The sequence below is a fragment of the Eubalaena glacialis genome, chromosome 2 (assembly GCF_028564815.1).
Source record: "Eubalaena glacialis isolate mEubGla1 chromosome 2, mEubGla1.1.hap2.+ XY, whole genome shotgun sequence".
Lineage (NCBI taxonomy): Eukaryota > Metazoa > Chordata > Mammalia > Artiodactyla > Balaenidae > Eubalaena > Eubalaena glacialis.
In genome coordinates this window covers 131981385-131998968 of record NC_083717.1, presented here as the reverse complement: position 1 = coordinate 131998968, position 17584 = coordinate 131981385, and the positions used below count along the sequence as shown (strand labels likewise).

The 17584-nt window shown below is 33.1% G+C and overlaps 1 protein-coding gene across 6 annotated transcripts in view; it reads left to right on the top strand.

Annotated features, from left to right (window-relative positions):
• Positions 1–17584, top strand: part of RALGAPA1 (Ral GTPase activating protein catalytic subunit alpha 1) — a 218035-nt gene that overhangs the window by 175995 nt on the left and 24456 nt on the right. For all 6 annotated transcript variants that reach the window (XM_061180792.1, XM_061180786.1, XM_061180793.1 and 3 more), the window contains 2 exons: positions 13674–13832; positions 14819–14946. In XM_061180792.1, coding sequence (XP_061036775.1) covers positions 13674–13832; positions 14819–14946 — 287 coding nt within the window. The remainder of the gene's footprint in view (positions 1–13673; positions 13833–14818; positions 14947–17584) is intronic.

Sequence of the window (17584 nt, the reverse complement as noted above, 5' to 3'; positions counted from 1 at the left end):
ATAGCTAGTGGGAAGCAGCCACATAGCACAGGGAGATCAGCTCGGTGGTTTGTGACCACCTAGAGGGGTGGGATAGGGAGGTTGGGAGGGAGGGAGACACAAGAGGGAAGAGATATGGGAACATATGTATATGTATAACTGATTCACTTTGTTATAAAGCAGAAACTAACACACCATTGTAAAGCAATTATACTCCAATAAAGATGTTAAAATTAAAAAAAAAAAACCTTCAATTAAGCACTTTCTTCCATCACCTCATTTTAAATTTGTATGAAAATAAGCCATACTCAAATTAGAGGCAATTATGAGTATAGTGCAAAAAGATAAATTATTTTAAACATTAGGACTTGGCAGTGATCCTCATTTTCATGGCTCCATGGATACAACTTTTAAACCCCGGAGCAAAAGAAAACCCTCTTTTCCTTTTCAAAAGAGTCTAAAATTAATAGTATTTTCAATTGCAAACATAAGAGCAGAACAAAGTATATCATTTTTTGTTGAAATTTTTGTTTTTAAAGAAACTTATATCAGGATATTTTTACTTCAGTATATTAAACCTGATGGTTAAAAGGTACTTGAAATTTTATTCCTGCAGCCTTTGTAGAAATATCTCAAATAAGTAAGATTTCTTATTTCCTTCACAACAGCCACAAAGGTCTGTCCTTAATTATTTAAGAAGAGTCTGAAATGGATGTTTACCAATCCATTATCATAGCAAAATTAATTTTGGAGATAACACCATTTAAGAATTGTTAAATGGTTGAGTTCTAATTAAAATTATACCCTTAAATGGTGAAATATTTAAGTACTGGATTTATTAGAGAATGTTGAGGGATTAAACCTTGAACACTAATAGTTTATTTCATCTATAAGTATAGAACTTTTTTTATTGGGGAAAAATATATATAAAACAAAATTTATCATTTTAACCATTTTTAAATGTACAGTTCTTTGGTATAAAGTACATTTACAGTGTTGTACAACCATCACAAGTATCCATTTCCAGAACTTTTTCATTTTCACGTGGTTCAAAATATTTTTTATTTTCTCATGAGAATTCTTTGACCCATGTGTTACTTAGAACTGTGTTGTTCAATTTCCAAGTATTTTGGGCTTTACCAGCTATCTTTTTGTTACTGATTTCTAGTTTAATTCCATCGTGGTCTGAGAGCAGACATCATACGATTTCTACTTTTTTAAATTTGTTAAGGTGTGTTTTATGGCCCAGATGTCGTCTATCTGGTGAATGTTCCATGTGAGTCTGGGAAGAATGTGTGATCTGCTATTGTTGAATGAAATAGTCTATGAATGTCAATTATATTCAGTTGATTGATGGAGCTGTTGAGTTCAACTATATCCTTACCAATTTTCTGCCTGCTTGGATCTCTCCTTTTCTGAGAGGGGTATTAAAGTCTCCAACTCTAATAGTGGATTCTTTTATTTTCCTTGCAGTTCTATCAGTTTTTGCCACACATATTTTGGCACTCTGTTGTTAGGCATATACACCTTAAGGATTGGTTATGTCTTCTTGGAATACTGACCTCTTAATCATTAGATTATGCCACTCTTTATCCCTGATAACTTTCCTTGCTCTGAAGTGTGCTCTGTCTAAAATTAGTATAGCTACTCCCGCTTTCTTATTAGTGGTATCATGGTATATCTTTCTCCATCCCTTTACTTTTCATCTATATGTATCTTTATATTTAAAGTTGGTTTCTTGTAAAGTTGGTTTCAAGCCCCACACAGTTGGGGCTTGTTTTTTTTGATCTGCCCTGACAATCTGTGTATTTGGACCATTGACATTTAAAGTGATCATTAATATAATTGGATTATTTTACATTTTTTCTGCCATTTGTGGTTATAATTGAGCATTTTACGATTCCATTTTCTCTCCTTTCTTAGCATATCATTTATATTTTTTTTCTTTTTAAATTTTTGTCCAGTTCTTGCCCTAGAGTTTGTACTATACATTTACAACTAATCTAAGTCCACTTTCAAATAATACTATACTGGTTCACTGCAAGTACCTTATAATAGCACAGTATGCCTAATTCTTCCCTCCTATCCCTTGTGTCATTGCTATCATTTATTTCACTTATACATAACCATGTGTATACATAAGCATACATTATCAAATACATTGTTGCCATTTATAATCTTGAACAAACTGTTATGTGTTAGATTAATTAAGAATAAGAAAAATAAATTTTTATTTTGCCCTCAATTATTGATTCTCCGATGCTCTTCCTTTCTATATGTAGATCTGAATTTCTTTCCTATATTGTTTTCCTTCCCTCTGAAAAGGCATTTCTTGTAAGGCGGGTCTACCGGCAGCAAATTCCCTCAATTTTTGTTTGTCTGAGAATGTCTTTATTCTTCTTTACTTTTGAAGGATAATTTCACAGGGTACAGAATTCTAGATTAGTAGAGTTTTCTCTCAGCACTTAAATATTTCACTCCACTCTCTTCTTGCTTGCATGATTTCTGAGGAGAAGTCAGATGTAATCCTTATCTTTACTCCTCCATAGGTAAAATGTTTTTCCCCCCTCTGGCTTTTCTCAAGATTTTTTCATCTGTGATTTTCTGAAGTTTGCATGTGATACGCCTGGATGTAGTTTGGGGGCCATTTATCCTGCTTAGTGTTCTCTGAGCTTCCTGGATCTGTTGTTAGGTGTCTAACATTAATTTGGGGCAATTCTCAATCCTTATTGCTTCAAATATTTCTTCTGTTTCTTTCTCTCTTTCTTCTCCCTCTATACATAAATGTTACACTTTTTGTGGTTGTCCCACAGTTCTTGGATACTCTGTTATGGTTTTTTTTTTTGGTCTTTTTCTCTTCGGTTTTCAGTTTTAGAAGTTTCTGTTGTTGTATCCTCAAGCTCAGAGATTCTTTCCTCAGCCATGTCCAGTTTACTAATGAGCCCATCAGAGGCTTTCCTCATTTCACTTACATATTTTTTTTATCTCTAGCATTTCTTTTTGATTCTTTCTGAGAATGTCCATCTCTCTGCTTACATTATCCATCTGTTCATCCATCCATACTTTGACGACTTTTTCCATTAGTTCCCTTAGCATATTAATCATAGTTGTAATTCCAACATCCCTACCATATCTGACTCTGGTTCTGATGCATTTTCATTCTCTCATTCTTCTTCACACTGAGTCTCCGGCAGTTTTTCAACTACATTTCAGGTTTTCCTACTCTGGCACTGGTTCCTACAGAGGTTTCTGCTCTGTTAAGTTGTTATTCTTCATATATGCCTGTCTGTCCAATTTTGGGGCAGCAGTTTTCCCTATGACCTCAATTCTCTGATCTAAGAAGAGTACTGTAGTTGATTTTTCAGTTGTTTAGCTTTTTACTTGTTGTTAGGACAGAGTGGTAACTTCTAATCTCCTTACATGCCAGGCTGCAAACTGGAAATCTCAGAACTTTATTCTCCCAAACAGAAACTCTGTATCCATTAACAGTAACTCTCCACTAACCCCTCCACCCAGCCCCTAGTAACCTCTAATTTTCTTTCTTTCTCTTTTAATTTTCCAGTTCTAGATACCTCATATAAGTTGGAATCATACAGTACTTGTCCTTTTGTGTCTTATTTCACTTAGCATAATGTTTTCAAGCTTCATTGATGTTAAAGCATGTCAGAATTTCATCCTTTTTATGGCTGAATAGTATCCCATGATACATATATACATTTTGTTTATCCATTTATCTATCAATAGACACTGGGTTGTTTCCACTTTTTAGCTGTTGTGAATAATGCTGCAATGAACATTGTCCTGCAGGTATTTGTTTGAATCCCTGTCTTCAGTTCTTTTAGGTATAGACCTATGAGTTGAATTGCTGGGTAATATGGAAATTATATGTTGAGCTTTCTAAAGGAACTGTCAAACTGTTTTCCACAGTGACTGTGCCATTTGACATTTCTCCCAGCAATGCACAAGTTCCAGTTTTTCCACATCCTTGCCAACACTTGTTATTAGCTATCCTAATAGGCACAAAGTATTATGCTTTGTGGTTTTGACTTGCATTTCCCTAATGACTAATGATGTGCATCTTTTCATGTGCTTATTGGCCATTTGTATATCTTCTTTGGAGAAATGTCTATTCAGCTCTTTTACCCATTTTTTTAAATTAGGTTGTTTGTAATTTTCTTGTTGTGTTGTTGGAGTTCTTTATATATTCTAGATGTTAATCTCTTATCAGATATATGACTAGCAAATATTTTTCTCCCATTTTTGGGGTTGTCTTTTCACTCTCTTGATAGTGTCCTTTGAGGCACAGAAGTTTTTATTTTGATGGAGCTCAATTTATCTATGTTTTCTTTTGTTGCTTCTGCTTCTGGTATCAGTTCAAGAAATCATTGCTAAATCCAATGTTGTGAATATTTTCCCGTATGTTTTCTTCTAAGAGTATTATAGTTTTAGCTTTTACATTTAGGTTTTGGATCCATTTTTAGTTATTCTTTGTGTATAGTATGAGATAAAAGTCTGACTTCATTCTTTTGCACGTGGCTATCCATTTGTCCCACCACCATTTGTTTAAAAGACTACACATTCCTTTATTGAATGATCTTGGCATCCTTGTCAAAAATCAATTGGTCATCTATGCAAAGCTTTATTTCTGGGCTCCCTGTTCTATTCCATTGGTCTGAATGTCCTTTTGCTTTAATTAAATGCTTCAATTACTGTAGCTTTGTAGTAAGTTTTGAAATCAAGTAATGTGAGTTCTACAACTTCATTCTTCTTTTTCAAGATTGCTTTTACTATTCAGAGTCTCTTGAGATTCCATATGAATTTTAAGATGGGTTTTTCTATTTCTATGAAAAACCGTGTTGGGATTTTGATAGGATTGCATTGAATCTTTGGATCACTTTGAGTAGTTTTGTCATTTTAATAATATTAAACCTTCCAATCCATGAACATGGGCTATCTTTCCATTTATTTATGTAGTCTTTCATTTCTTTCAGCAATATTTTGTAGTTTTCAACATACATGCCTTTCTCCTCCTTAGTTAAATTTATGCCTTAGAATTTTATTCTTTCTGATGCAATTATAAATGGAATTGTTTTTATAATTTCCTTTTTGAATTGTTCATTGTTAAAAATGCAGCTGATTTTTGTGTGTTAATTTTGTATTGTGCAACTTTGCTGAATTCATATATTAGTTCTAACAGGTTTTGTTGTGGAATCAGGGTTTTCTGTATATAATCATGTTTTTTCAATGTCTCTGTGGAGAAACAAGAGCTTGCTTGGTCCACCATTTTGCTGACATAACACCCTAGAAGAAAATTTTGTGGGTTTTTTTCCCCCTTTAAGCTAATTAATTCTAAATGTAAAATTGTTTAGCAATTTACCAAGTGGCATAGTACAAGTATTTTTTTCCAATTATTTAGTTTTTTGGGTTTTTTTCAAATTATTAGAGAAAGACTGCAGGCAGTTACATGGCATAGTATTCCAATTGTTTAGTATTGAGATGCCAGAAATAATGTAACTTTTAAAAATGCAAGCATATGTTTATAATTTTTTAAAAATTTATAATGCAAGCATGCTATTATATTAGTTGTCAAAGTAACTATACCTGTTTTATTGAAGAAAATTACCCTGGCTAGATAGGCTTTTTTTTTACTTAAATAGAGCAATTTAAAGGGTTTATTTGTTTGTTATAGTGAGAAAATTTCAAAACATAACTTTTTTCACATGTATAATACCTACCAGATAAAAACAAAACCTGTCAAAATTGTAAACAATATGTAATAAAGTGGTATCATTTTGGAAGGTATAGTTCTCTTATTTTCTCAAGTAGTAATTTAAGTAACTTTAAGTAAAATCTACTCTTATCAAGGTTGGGGCTAAATTGAAGCAGTATTTCACTTAATTCAGTAGAAAGGAAAAATTTACCCAGTCTCATAATTCAGTATAAATTATTCTAAACCTTCTTTTCATAGAAATAAAAAAAAAGTAACATTTATTTCTCTATATACTGAGTTTTCCTTTTCTCTATTCTCTGTGATTCTTGCCCTTACTGCTCTTCAGAGCCCTAGTATGTAAGATTTTCCTAAGTAACAGTCTTATATTTTATCTCTATTACAGTATCAGTTTCTTTTCAATAAAAGGTTAAATCCTTAAACTTAATCATAGAAACCAGTTGTCTTATACCAGTTTTCCTTAATAAAAAAATCACTTTCTGTATTGGTATTTTTTCTCCTGAATTTAATAAATTCCACATTAGTGGTAATAAGTTGAGGCCTAGAACATGTGTCCTGTTGCAGATGAACAATTGGATATCATTAGGTTGTCCCCCTTTCCTTTGTACATATATCTTTAGGTGTGTTAATCCATTCAGTAGACACATTAATGAGCACTGGTTGAAGTGTAATATTGAAGGAAGTAAGGCTTGTTGACCTCAGCGTGGAGTTTAATACCTCTAATTAAATTAGGTAGTCAACAGTCAGTTTAAAGAAATAGCCGTGCCTCTGGCAAGGTAGAATTATGTATGACTCTGGTTCTTTGTTTTAAACTTGATAGGAGAAAATCATTTATATCTGTTTTATAGACACTAATTTTAGTTTTCACTTTGTGTTTAAAATATCATGTGGTGATTTTGTAAATTACTTTTAAGCATTTTATTTTCTCAGAATGAGAGGTAAATATCTTTGAACCTCTTTAAGTGTTAGCATTTTATTTCTTGTGAAGAAAGGCTTTTTCAAGGATCAAAATGGTAGCGACAGAATTTTTACAACATAGACTATACTTTTTTTTTAACAAATTAACCAAACTTTCAGTCTAACAAAGTAGTCTCTCTTAGAAATACTACGCCACCATATTAAAAATCCTGATATAACTCCAGTCCAAGCCATCTGTTCTATAAATTCTCTCTACCTGAGGAAGATTGACAGAAAATGGTAAAAATAATTTCCACTTAACTGAGTTTATTCACCCCTAAAAATCAAAAGTGCTGCAAGCATTGGTATAAAGTGTTCACAGGAGCTTGTCTCATTTCCTCTGTCTCCTTGTTGTAGCCACTTGCTGATACTCTGCTTCATAGGTAGCTGAATCATCCTTTTAGGAGTTTGATGAAGATCAAGTTGAGATAATTGTAACCTACTTTTAGTTGGACTCTCTAGCCTATCTTTCATTTCCTGGACCCCCCAAAAGAGGGGAAAGAAGCACTTTATTTAAGTCAGTTCCCTCTGAAATATTGTTAGTGTACTGGACAGCAGTTCGTTTTTTGTTTTGAAATTTGGTTACAATAGTTTTGCAAATAAATGAGCTCTATCGAACTGCTTAGTCTGATTATAAATTTAAATCCATTTTTCTTTATTTTATCTAGAAATACAATTAAAATATACTTTACTTTCCAAAGAACTATATGCTAATATAGTCTGGAAAAGGAATTGAAAAACAAACTTAAGGAATAATAACAAAAATGTTTTCATTGTTTTAGTAGAAGTGTAGTTAATGTAATAGTTAATAAATGCTATGGAATTATACAGATGGTTTTAGTCCTAAATCTAGCCACATTACATAAAATAATTCTGTTTTAATATAATAGACTCTACCTTTAACCCCGATTTCTATAAATATACTCCTGATGACAAGAAATGAAGATAAACAAGGAAGTATAAATGGTTCAGAGCAGATTTATCTCAGCACTGTGAATGGTTTGATTTGGATGGTATAGCAGTGGCTTCTCATTGCATATAGAATAAAATTCTAATTCCTTACTATGGCCTTCAGTGCCCTACAGGATTTGGCCACTTGCCTGCCTACCTCTCTGATCTCATCTTCTGTCACTTTCCTTTTCACTTACCACAATCTGGCCTCACTGGCTGTCATTCTAACCTGCCATCATGTCAAGCTCATTCCCATCTCAGGGGCCGTGCACTTACCTTTTTTTTCCATTTGAAATGCTCCTGCGTCACATTATCAGGCTTTTTCATCCTCATTGTTCTATTCTCAGACTCACATGACAGTTCCTCAGAGAGACCTTTCCAGACCATCCTAGCTAAAGAAGCCCTCTCTATCCAGTAACACTATCACATTACCCTATTTTATATTTGTATAGCACGTGTCACCATCAAAGTGGCATATTTAAATAAAGACATAATTGCAGATAATTGTATTTTTATGCAGTACACTATGTAATGATAGAAAACAGTTTGCTAAGTAAGTACTGTGACATTATCTTTTTAATAGCATATTTATTGAGTGCCCACTCTGCTAAAGTATTGTGTACTAGATGCCGTGCCTATTGCTTCAAGAAGCTTTTCCTAATTACTAAGAACGAATGATCCAGACAGCAAGTGAATTCTGAAAATATATGAGAGTATGTTTTTTCACATGATTGAGGAGTATATGATAGTTTATGTTTTGCTATGTGAGTGTCTGGAAGGTGAGGGGCAAAGAATGAGGGCTTGGGGCAGTGAGTATCAACTCAGTTTCAATTTCTACATGTATACCACTATCTCGTGAAGTAACTGCCTAACCTAACTAACTTCTATGCGTTCTTCAAGTGCCATTATAGATCAGTTGTCTTTGTTATTTGCATTCAGAGAGGTATATTTAGAGCATCATCTCTACTGTTAATTATTCATTAATTGCTTAGTTTATTTTACTCTCTCTCCACTGGACTTAAAGCTATGTGAGAGCAGAAAATATGTCTGTTTTTCCTCACCGTTGTATCTTTAATAGCTAGTGCAGTGCATTTAGTCAGCTGTCAATATTTGCTGTTTGAAAGAGGTAGATAGGAAGGAGAGAGGGAAGGAGGAGAGAAGGCCTTTTAAGAACTCATGAACTAGTCCGGCTGTGTAGGATGACTAGCATCTGATCTAGAGCAACAGTAGAGGAAATAGGAAGGAAAGTACAAAAACAGAACATAATACTTCTTTTTTTTTAATGAAGAGCTTGTTAGAGATACTGTAAGGAAATCAGAAATTGAAGACTTTCAGGTTTTGACTCTGAGTAATTATAATTAAGTTTTTAGGTGTTTTTAACAGAAATGAGGATGTCAAGGGGGTACGTTGATTTTATAAAACAGATGATATAGTTATATTACATGAATTCTAGTCTCTAACTCCAAATGAATGATATTTCACTAAGGAAATCTAGAATTGACTCTGGAATCTCTACTGATAATTATGGAAAATGAGAACACTGCCATAGATAGGCAAACATCTGATTTTCAGAAAAGGACATGGAACAGGCCACCAACCACAAAAATTACTAACATTCATGAGCTCCATGTCAGTGCCTGGCAAAATAGGATTATTAAACAGATGGTTTGTGAGCACTTAGGTAATGAAGTAGTGATCACTAGGAGCTACCATGAGTTCACCATAACAAATCACATCAAAGTAACTTAATTTGTTTTAATAGGATTACTACATCAGGGAAGGCCATAGACAGTATAAAGCATTTAACTAAGTCGTTTGTTGTGGACAAGTTGAAGAAATGTGGTCTTAATAATAGTTCAATAAGTATGTTCGTGACTGGTTCTGTAATTATATCTAGAGAAATTAATTATATAATGAGAGGCAATAGAGCGAGGCGGTTAAAGTATGGTTTCTGAAACTAGCCTGCTTGGGTTTCAATCTTGGCTCTGCCACTTACTAGTTACGTGACCTTAGGCAAGTTACAAAGCTTCAATTCCTCACCTGTAAAAATAAGGTCAATAACAATTATACTTATCTTGTAGCATTGTTTTGAAAATTAAATAAATTATCACAAAGCACTCAGAAATAGTAAGTATTTAATAAATGTTGGATATTCATTTAACCAGGAAGGACATCTGTAATGACTTACTGTAAGGCTCTTACCCAAACCTGTCCCATTTGGCATTTTTATCCAAAATCTAAATAAAGACACAAGAATTTGAATTCAAGGATAACCCAAATCTGGAAAAGGCAGAGCCAACATACTGAATAGAAGAATCATGCTAACAAAAGGCCTTGATAGGCTTTAAGATAATCGGAACCTGGTAAGTTAAAGTTTATTAAGAATACATAGAAATCCTCTCTAGTTCTAGTAGTCAGTTGTACCCGCTTAAAAGAACTTCGTAAGAAAAAGTCTTAAGGGTTTGAATTGACTACAGCTTCCGTTTGAGCCAGTGTTGTAAAAATGCAGAAAATAATTGAGTGAACAGAACAAAGGAAGTAGTCCCACTGTGGGCTGGTTGTATTATAGCATATATTGATATTATATTCTATTTCAGACACCACAATTTAATAGAAACATCAATAAACTGAGGTAATAATCCAGGATAATGAGTAAGTTTGTAAAGTATAAAAAGAGGAACACTTTTAACCTAGAAAAGAAAAGTTGAGTTATATATTTGACCAATCTTCAAATATTTGAAAAGATAATATGTGAAATATAGATTGGGTTTGTTTGGTATAAGTCTTATTTTGGAAGAACTAGCTTCGGGAAGGCAGATTTTGGCTTACTGTAAAGTAGGTTCTAACGATTGTAGCTCTTTTAAAATGAATGGGCTAATTTGTGAATCTGTAAACTTCCCAACCCTAGAAATATTCAAGCAGAGGCAGGATTACTTGTCAGGGATATTGCACTGGGAGTTCCTGTATTGTGTGGGAAATTAGAGCTTTAATGTCTCTTCCAGTGCTAATATTCTATAATGTACTGAGGACTTCAGTTTTATATGTGTTGAATTTCATTTAACTATTTTATCTTCATAAATTGATAATGATAATCTGCAGCTTATGTTATATACCTTGAATTCCAAAATGACTTCAACAGCAGTTAAAGGGAATTTGGAAGAGTACTTTCATTGCCAGTCATTTTAACAGACCTATCCCATGTACAGAATTCTTATACTCTATTTCAGAAGTGATTCGCATCTGGGTACAAAAACATGCAGGTAGGAACTCCTTTGAGAGTTTTCAGAGTATGGAAAAACCCTGCTGAGTATACATAAGACACAACCCTTTAAGTCTGTAAAATATAAGGAATAGATAAAATAATTTAAAACATCAAATACTATATAAAGTATTTATGTCAAATAAATGTCAAACACACTTCTGAAGTTTCTATTAACTGTTAACCACTCAAAATTCATATTTTCAGTAGTCTTCAAAAATTCTAAGATACATGGCAATGATTAGCAATTTCTCAATTTGTTTAATTATTTTATAGCAGGGTTTAAAGACATAAAGATATAAAAACATGCCTCAACATAACAGCATAAAATAATTGCTTTTTTAGCATTTGGATAAAAATGATAAGGGATGTTCTTGAAGCTTTTTCCTTAAAATGATTGAACATGTTTTAAATGACTTTGTTTATATGCATGGTTCTATGCCACAAATATCTGCATTACAACATCCTGGAAAAAATATATTATTCTTTTCTGTTAAACTTCCATAAGAGACTTTTAATATTCTGTGGTAGATATTTGAAGACAAGCTTTCATTATAAAATAAAACTACAGTTGCCCTTTTCTCTCATTTCTTTAGATAAGTGGGCACTAGAAATTATAGATAGGTTTGGCAAGAGTTCAAGGGTTAATGTAGCAGATAAATAAAAGGAATTTTCTGTAAATTGAGACCTGCATTATTTCAGTTGTCTTGTCTTTCCTAACCTAACTCATTTAATTTTAAAAAGTAAATACTTAAATTCTTCCTGACAGTGTGCTCAGCTTTTACTATCGTTTATTACTTCAATTATACTTGATATCACTTAGAACAATCTGCCATTTGGAAATCTCAGTATAGCCTGGAGCTTAGTATTAGATCTGGCTGCTGTTGTAACATGTACAGCATATGACATTAATGTATCAAAATTAGATTGGATCATCCCTCCTGGTTAAATTTATTTCACATTTCTTTTGTATTCAGTTAACATAAACCTATTAGGGAAGCTGACACATGGGGATGGCTGTATAGGAAGGATATTTTTAAAGTATTTTGATTAAAAAATGAAATTATAGAGCCATGGCTTTTCTGAGTTGTGTAATCTTTTTTGGGTTTTAAAAATGTCACAAAGCCCAAGTCTTGCGTTTATGTCATTCAGGGTGTGTGTGTGTGTTGTAAATAATGATAATTAAAATTTAAAATAAACATTGTTTTGATGTTTGAGGTCTATCATCATGTATTTAGAGCAATAAGCACATTTATGGTTTCCAAAAAGAATTATTTAATCCACTTAGACCTAAAAAAAGTCCTCCTTAAAAGAAAATAAAAATCTTTATATTTCTAAAATAATAGATTCTGGTCTATAGACTTAGCTGGGCACTGTCTTTAGAGTAATAGCTGCCACTATCTTATAATCTGTCAAAGAAGAGAGGGCATTTCTTACTTAGGAATATAAATTTTAAAGTTCAGGGATTTACCTTGTGTTTTCAAATACTTAATGACATTCATAGTGCCTAGGATTTTCTAGATAGATTGGTGTTGGGGACTTTTAAGAACCATTAGAACACTGGTTCTTGCCTTTTTTGGTAATATATAGTCCTATATGATAGACTTTCTTCTCAGAAAAATACACAAATAAAATCTGCAAAAATTCATAGATCCCTTGAACCCAGATTAAGAACTCCAGGGTTAAAGGGTGACAGAAGAAAACCTTTCATTAATTGGAAGGTTAATTCCTTTGTTTGTTTAAATCACACATTTAATTGTTTTCCTGCCTTGTGGTCATTAAGCCAAAATAAATCCAATATTTCAAAAACAGAAATTGCCTATATGTTAGCCCCTACTAAGAATATTGGCGACACTTATCCTAATTTTCTCTTCCACACTTTTCTGCCTACAATATGTCAAGTTATCTGAAAGTAATGGAAAAGCCCATGTGAGATATGCACCAGAAATGGGCTCAAATGTTTGCAGTGGCAGAATCAATAAATGTACTAAGATAACCAAATTGTATTGATATATTAACATACATGTTTAAACAGTAATCTACATGAAGAAAACGCAATACTGATGGACATTAAGTTAATTTTTCTAGTAACTTAATAGAAATCCAACTTCTGTATGCTTTGCTTTTTATAATTTTAATCATCATAATGTTAACTCTCTAAATGCCAAAAACACCTTCATAAGCACTATAAATATTTAAATAAGATCTTTAGAGAGTCTAACAAATCTCACAAAGTCTACTTGAAAGAATTTCGTAGGCAAAGTTTCATAGTCAAAGAAAAGCTGGAAATAAATTTGTTAAAGCAAATATAATCAACTTTCTCTTACTCAGTAGATATTTATGATTTACTTCTTTTCCTTCTCTTTCTGTTGCCTCCTTTAGACCGTTTCACTTCTCATTAACACTTCCAGAGAGCGGTCAGAAAAAAAGAACAGTCTTAAATCCATCACTTTTTAAAACACTATTTTAAACAATTTTTAAAAGGTTTGGTAGTGGAAAATTGGTGCAGTTGCTGGTTAAGAAGAGTGTTTGGTCTGTATGCGAATCTTTTTTATCAGATTTCTCTGTTTGCCATTGACTATATAGACAGTTGAAAATTATCTGGTCTTCTGCAGTGTCTCCTAATGTCTTTTGAGTGCTTGTGTTTCTCATGTTATGAAAAATGATCAAATGAAGTTTTAAAAATATTTTTAAAACTTCTTTACCCTTTAATCTTTTTATAGTATGTTGTCAGTAGCTGTATGACTGTATTCACAGGGCTTTTCTCGAGCACTATGAACTATTTTCTTGGTTTTCCAGTTGAGACATTTAGGAAATGATGAAGTACACATCGTTTGGTCAGAGCATACTAGAGACTACAGGAGAGGAATTATTCCTACCGAATTTGGTGATGTCCTTATTGTAATATACCCAATGAAAAATCACATGTTCAGTATCCAGATAATGAAAAAACCAGAGGTAAGAACTCCTTATCTTATATTTTAATAATATATTTTGAGTTCTATATGGGTTTGTGAGTTTCTTTCCCTCTTTCAGAAGAATTAGACTAGGCATCAAAACGTGGAAATGGAGGGGGAGATGAGACACAGACTCTGGTAGCTATGTGAATTGTCTTAAGTCTAGTTCAGAAGGCACTAAAATAGGAAAAATAGAAAGAAACTGTATTCGAATGGAAGAAGGCTAGGTAGTGCCAGAGTGGAAGTTCCCATTTACTGTTGTTTTTGTACACCCCACAAGCTAAGAATGTTTGTTACGTTTTTAATGGGCTTTTCTCTTTTAAAAAAATCGAAGAAGAATATACAGCAGAGACAATATGTGGCTACAAAGCCTAAAATAATTTCTGTATTATCCACAGCTCATGTCTTTGCCTTCAGCTGCCATTTGTACCAGCCATATTCAAACAGAATACTTTTGAAACTGTCAGTCATCTGATAAAAATGACAGATTTTTTTCTAATAAACCATATAATAAAATAAAAAATAGTGTTTTAGATTCTGTAGTAAAATAATAATAAAGGTGTTTTAGGTTTGGTAGTAAAGCTGGCATCACATGAAAATAATAAAAAACTAACTTGCTGCCTGTAAGAATGTGTGTCCTTCCTGTGTTTACTCAATGGGGGAAAAGTAAATTATTTCCAAGTGTTGGATTTTTGTATACAATTGTGGCTACAAAAATTTGAAAATTGGCAGGTAGTATAAGGTATTTAGTCAGTTATATGAAGCATATAATTCTTTTGAATGGAAACCCTGTAGACCACCAGCATTTTTTGTTTGTTTATTGTCCTAGTATGAATGACCCATCATGGAAAAGAACTGAATTTGAATAGCATTTCTACTGAAGGAAGAACTAAACAGGAAGCAGAAAGACTTTTGTATGCAAACTGTTTCTTATTTACAACCTTTCTCCAGTTCGAGTATAAAATTATGTTCTAATTTCTCAATCAGGTTCCCTTCTTTGGTCCACTTTTTGATGGTGCTATTGTGAATGGAAAGGTCCTACCCATTATGGTTCGAGCAACCGCTATAAATGCAAGCCGTGCTCTGAAATCGCTGATTCCATTATATCAAAACTTGTATCCTTTTTAACAGTATGGTTTCTACTCTAATATATGTCTACTTTCCAAGGTAACTACTTCTTATGTGTTGTTAAGACCTTTGAGTTTTTGTTTATTGATATATAGATGATGGAGTTCCTCCCCAGTGTTTAAGCAGTTATGATATTTGAATGATGTATTTTCTTTTATACGCTTTTAATCAGTACTTGTCTTTAGGTTAATTAATTAGAGCCCCATTATGTACTAGGCGTTCTGCTAATCTGGATGTGCAGAGATAACCGTAACAGTCATTGCAAAGTACTCAATCTAGTTGAGGAAATATATTGTTTTCAGTATCTGTGCTGTAATAGAGTTATGCACAGGATGTTCTGGAATTATTATAACAATACTTCAGATACGTCTCAGTCATCTGCAAGGAGTGGTGGTATCAGGAAACACTTCTGAGAAATGTAAGGATTGAACCAATCTTGAAGGATGAATGAATTAATCAGGTAGATGAGATTAAGAAGAGCATTCCAAGCAGAGGAATGACATAAACAGAGTCATGGAAGTATGAGAGGACATGGAGTGTTTAAGAACATGGCTTCTGGAGCCAGATTACCTGGACTCAAATGCTGGTCACCACTTCATCAGCTATGCAGCCTTGGGCAAGTTATTTAACCTCTCTGAGCCTCAATTTCCTTATCCATAAAATGAGAATGATAATAACATCTAGCCTGTAGTGTTATGAGAACTGAATGAGTCAATATGTGTAAAATTCTTAGAACACTGCCTGGGGCGAAATACGCACACAGTTTTAAAATTTAAATTGTTTTCTGATATTCCTTTCTAAAATGGATTTGTGTTTCCATATACTTTTTCTACATTATTCAAAACATTTCAATTATTTTTCTTTTACATAATAAACTGTAGATGTTAAGCTTTACAGGGAAGGCTTTTTAAAATATCCTATGTCCTATTCCACATGAAATGGATTTATCATAAGTCTACCACATACGTTTTCTTCTTTTAATGAAAATTGACTTAAGCAATCTGATTTCTATGTAATTTCTCACATATTCTGATACTGTGGAATGGAATTATAGGTGGATCATAGCATGTTACATTGCTTAAGCTTAATGTCATTTATATAGCATTTCTTATTTGTAGCAGTTACATCTTCACTTACTTCGAGTTGAAAACTCAGATTTGACGTGGTCATTGTCATGAAATGTAAGGATTCAGTTTATTATATCCTGAATATCTCCAGAAAGGTAGCTAATCTTATAAGGAATATACAGATTATTATCTGTAAACTAATTTTGTCCGCATTGTCAACTCTACTGAGATTGACTTCTTTCTGACCTATGCCTCTTTACAGTTCCCCTGATCTTGATGTTCATCCTGAGGTTAGTGTTCTCCATCATTTCATTTAAGACACAGTTGAAAGAATGCCTTAAATCTTTTGGGAAAGTGATGAGAGCAAGATTAGATTGTAATACAAAACTCTATTTGCCTCTTGTGTCAATAGGAACTCAATTTATTGAACTAACACAAACTATTTCTGGCCTGATATACAAGCAACATGTAAAATGTACACCTTACCAAGTAGTTCAAGTATACCAATTAAAAGTGAGGATATAGCTTAATTTCTTCTACCTGTGCCTAAATTCATACTCTTAAGGACTAGTTCAGATTTGCATGTTACACTAGAGGTATAATAGCTGGATTTGCAGTTAGAAACATTGATTTTTTTTTAACATCTCTATTGGAGTATAATTGCTTTACAATGGTGTGTTAGTTTTTGCTTTATAGCAAAGTGAATCAGCTATACATATACATATATCCCCATACCTCCTCCCTCTTGCGTCTCCCTCCGACCCTCCCTATCCCACCCCTCTAGGTGGTCACAGAGCACTGAGCTGATCTCCCTGTGCTATGTGGCTGCTTCCCACTAGCTATCTATTTTACATTTGGTAGTATATATAAGTACATGCCACCCGAGGTCCGCCTTGTGATCCTAGTCAAGTCCCAGAATCTCTAAACCTAACTTTCTTCATGTGTAAAAAAGATGCTAATACCCATCTCGGAATTGTTGTGAAGAATAATTGAGATAATGAATTTGGATGCACCTAGTAAATGAAATAAGGTACGTTATTTTGTGCAGTGATTAATTCTGTTATGTGTAAAGATTACAGTCAATATGAAACAACTCTACCCAACAGCAAGAAATTGCCTAATTGGGTTTTTATGTTTGGTTGGTTGGTTGGTTGGTTAATTGATTGGATTGGATTTTTAGGCCTGTTTCATGAAGCTCTTAATAGTTAATCTTGCTGAGATGTTAATAGATAGCACATTGGAGAAAATTCTAAGATGAAGAGAGATAATTTCAGATGAAAACAGTAAACATGAACACTTTATTTACACAGCAGATGTGAGCAACTTCTATCAGGAAAACCACTTCTGGAACTATCAGAGTAAAAATATTAAATCAGACAGATCAAACAAATTTTTCTTGACTTAGAAGCTTGAATTTAGAAGCTATATACAAGTTATTTTCCCATACTATTTAAGTATATAATAGAGATACTCAGCCTTTGCTAATCTGAAGAACATGTAGTCATCTTTCACAAAGATTCACAAAGGTGTATATTAATTCTAAATGTTGGAGGAAATA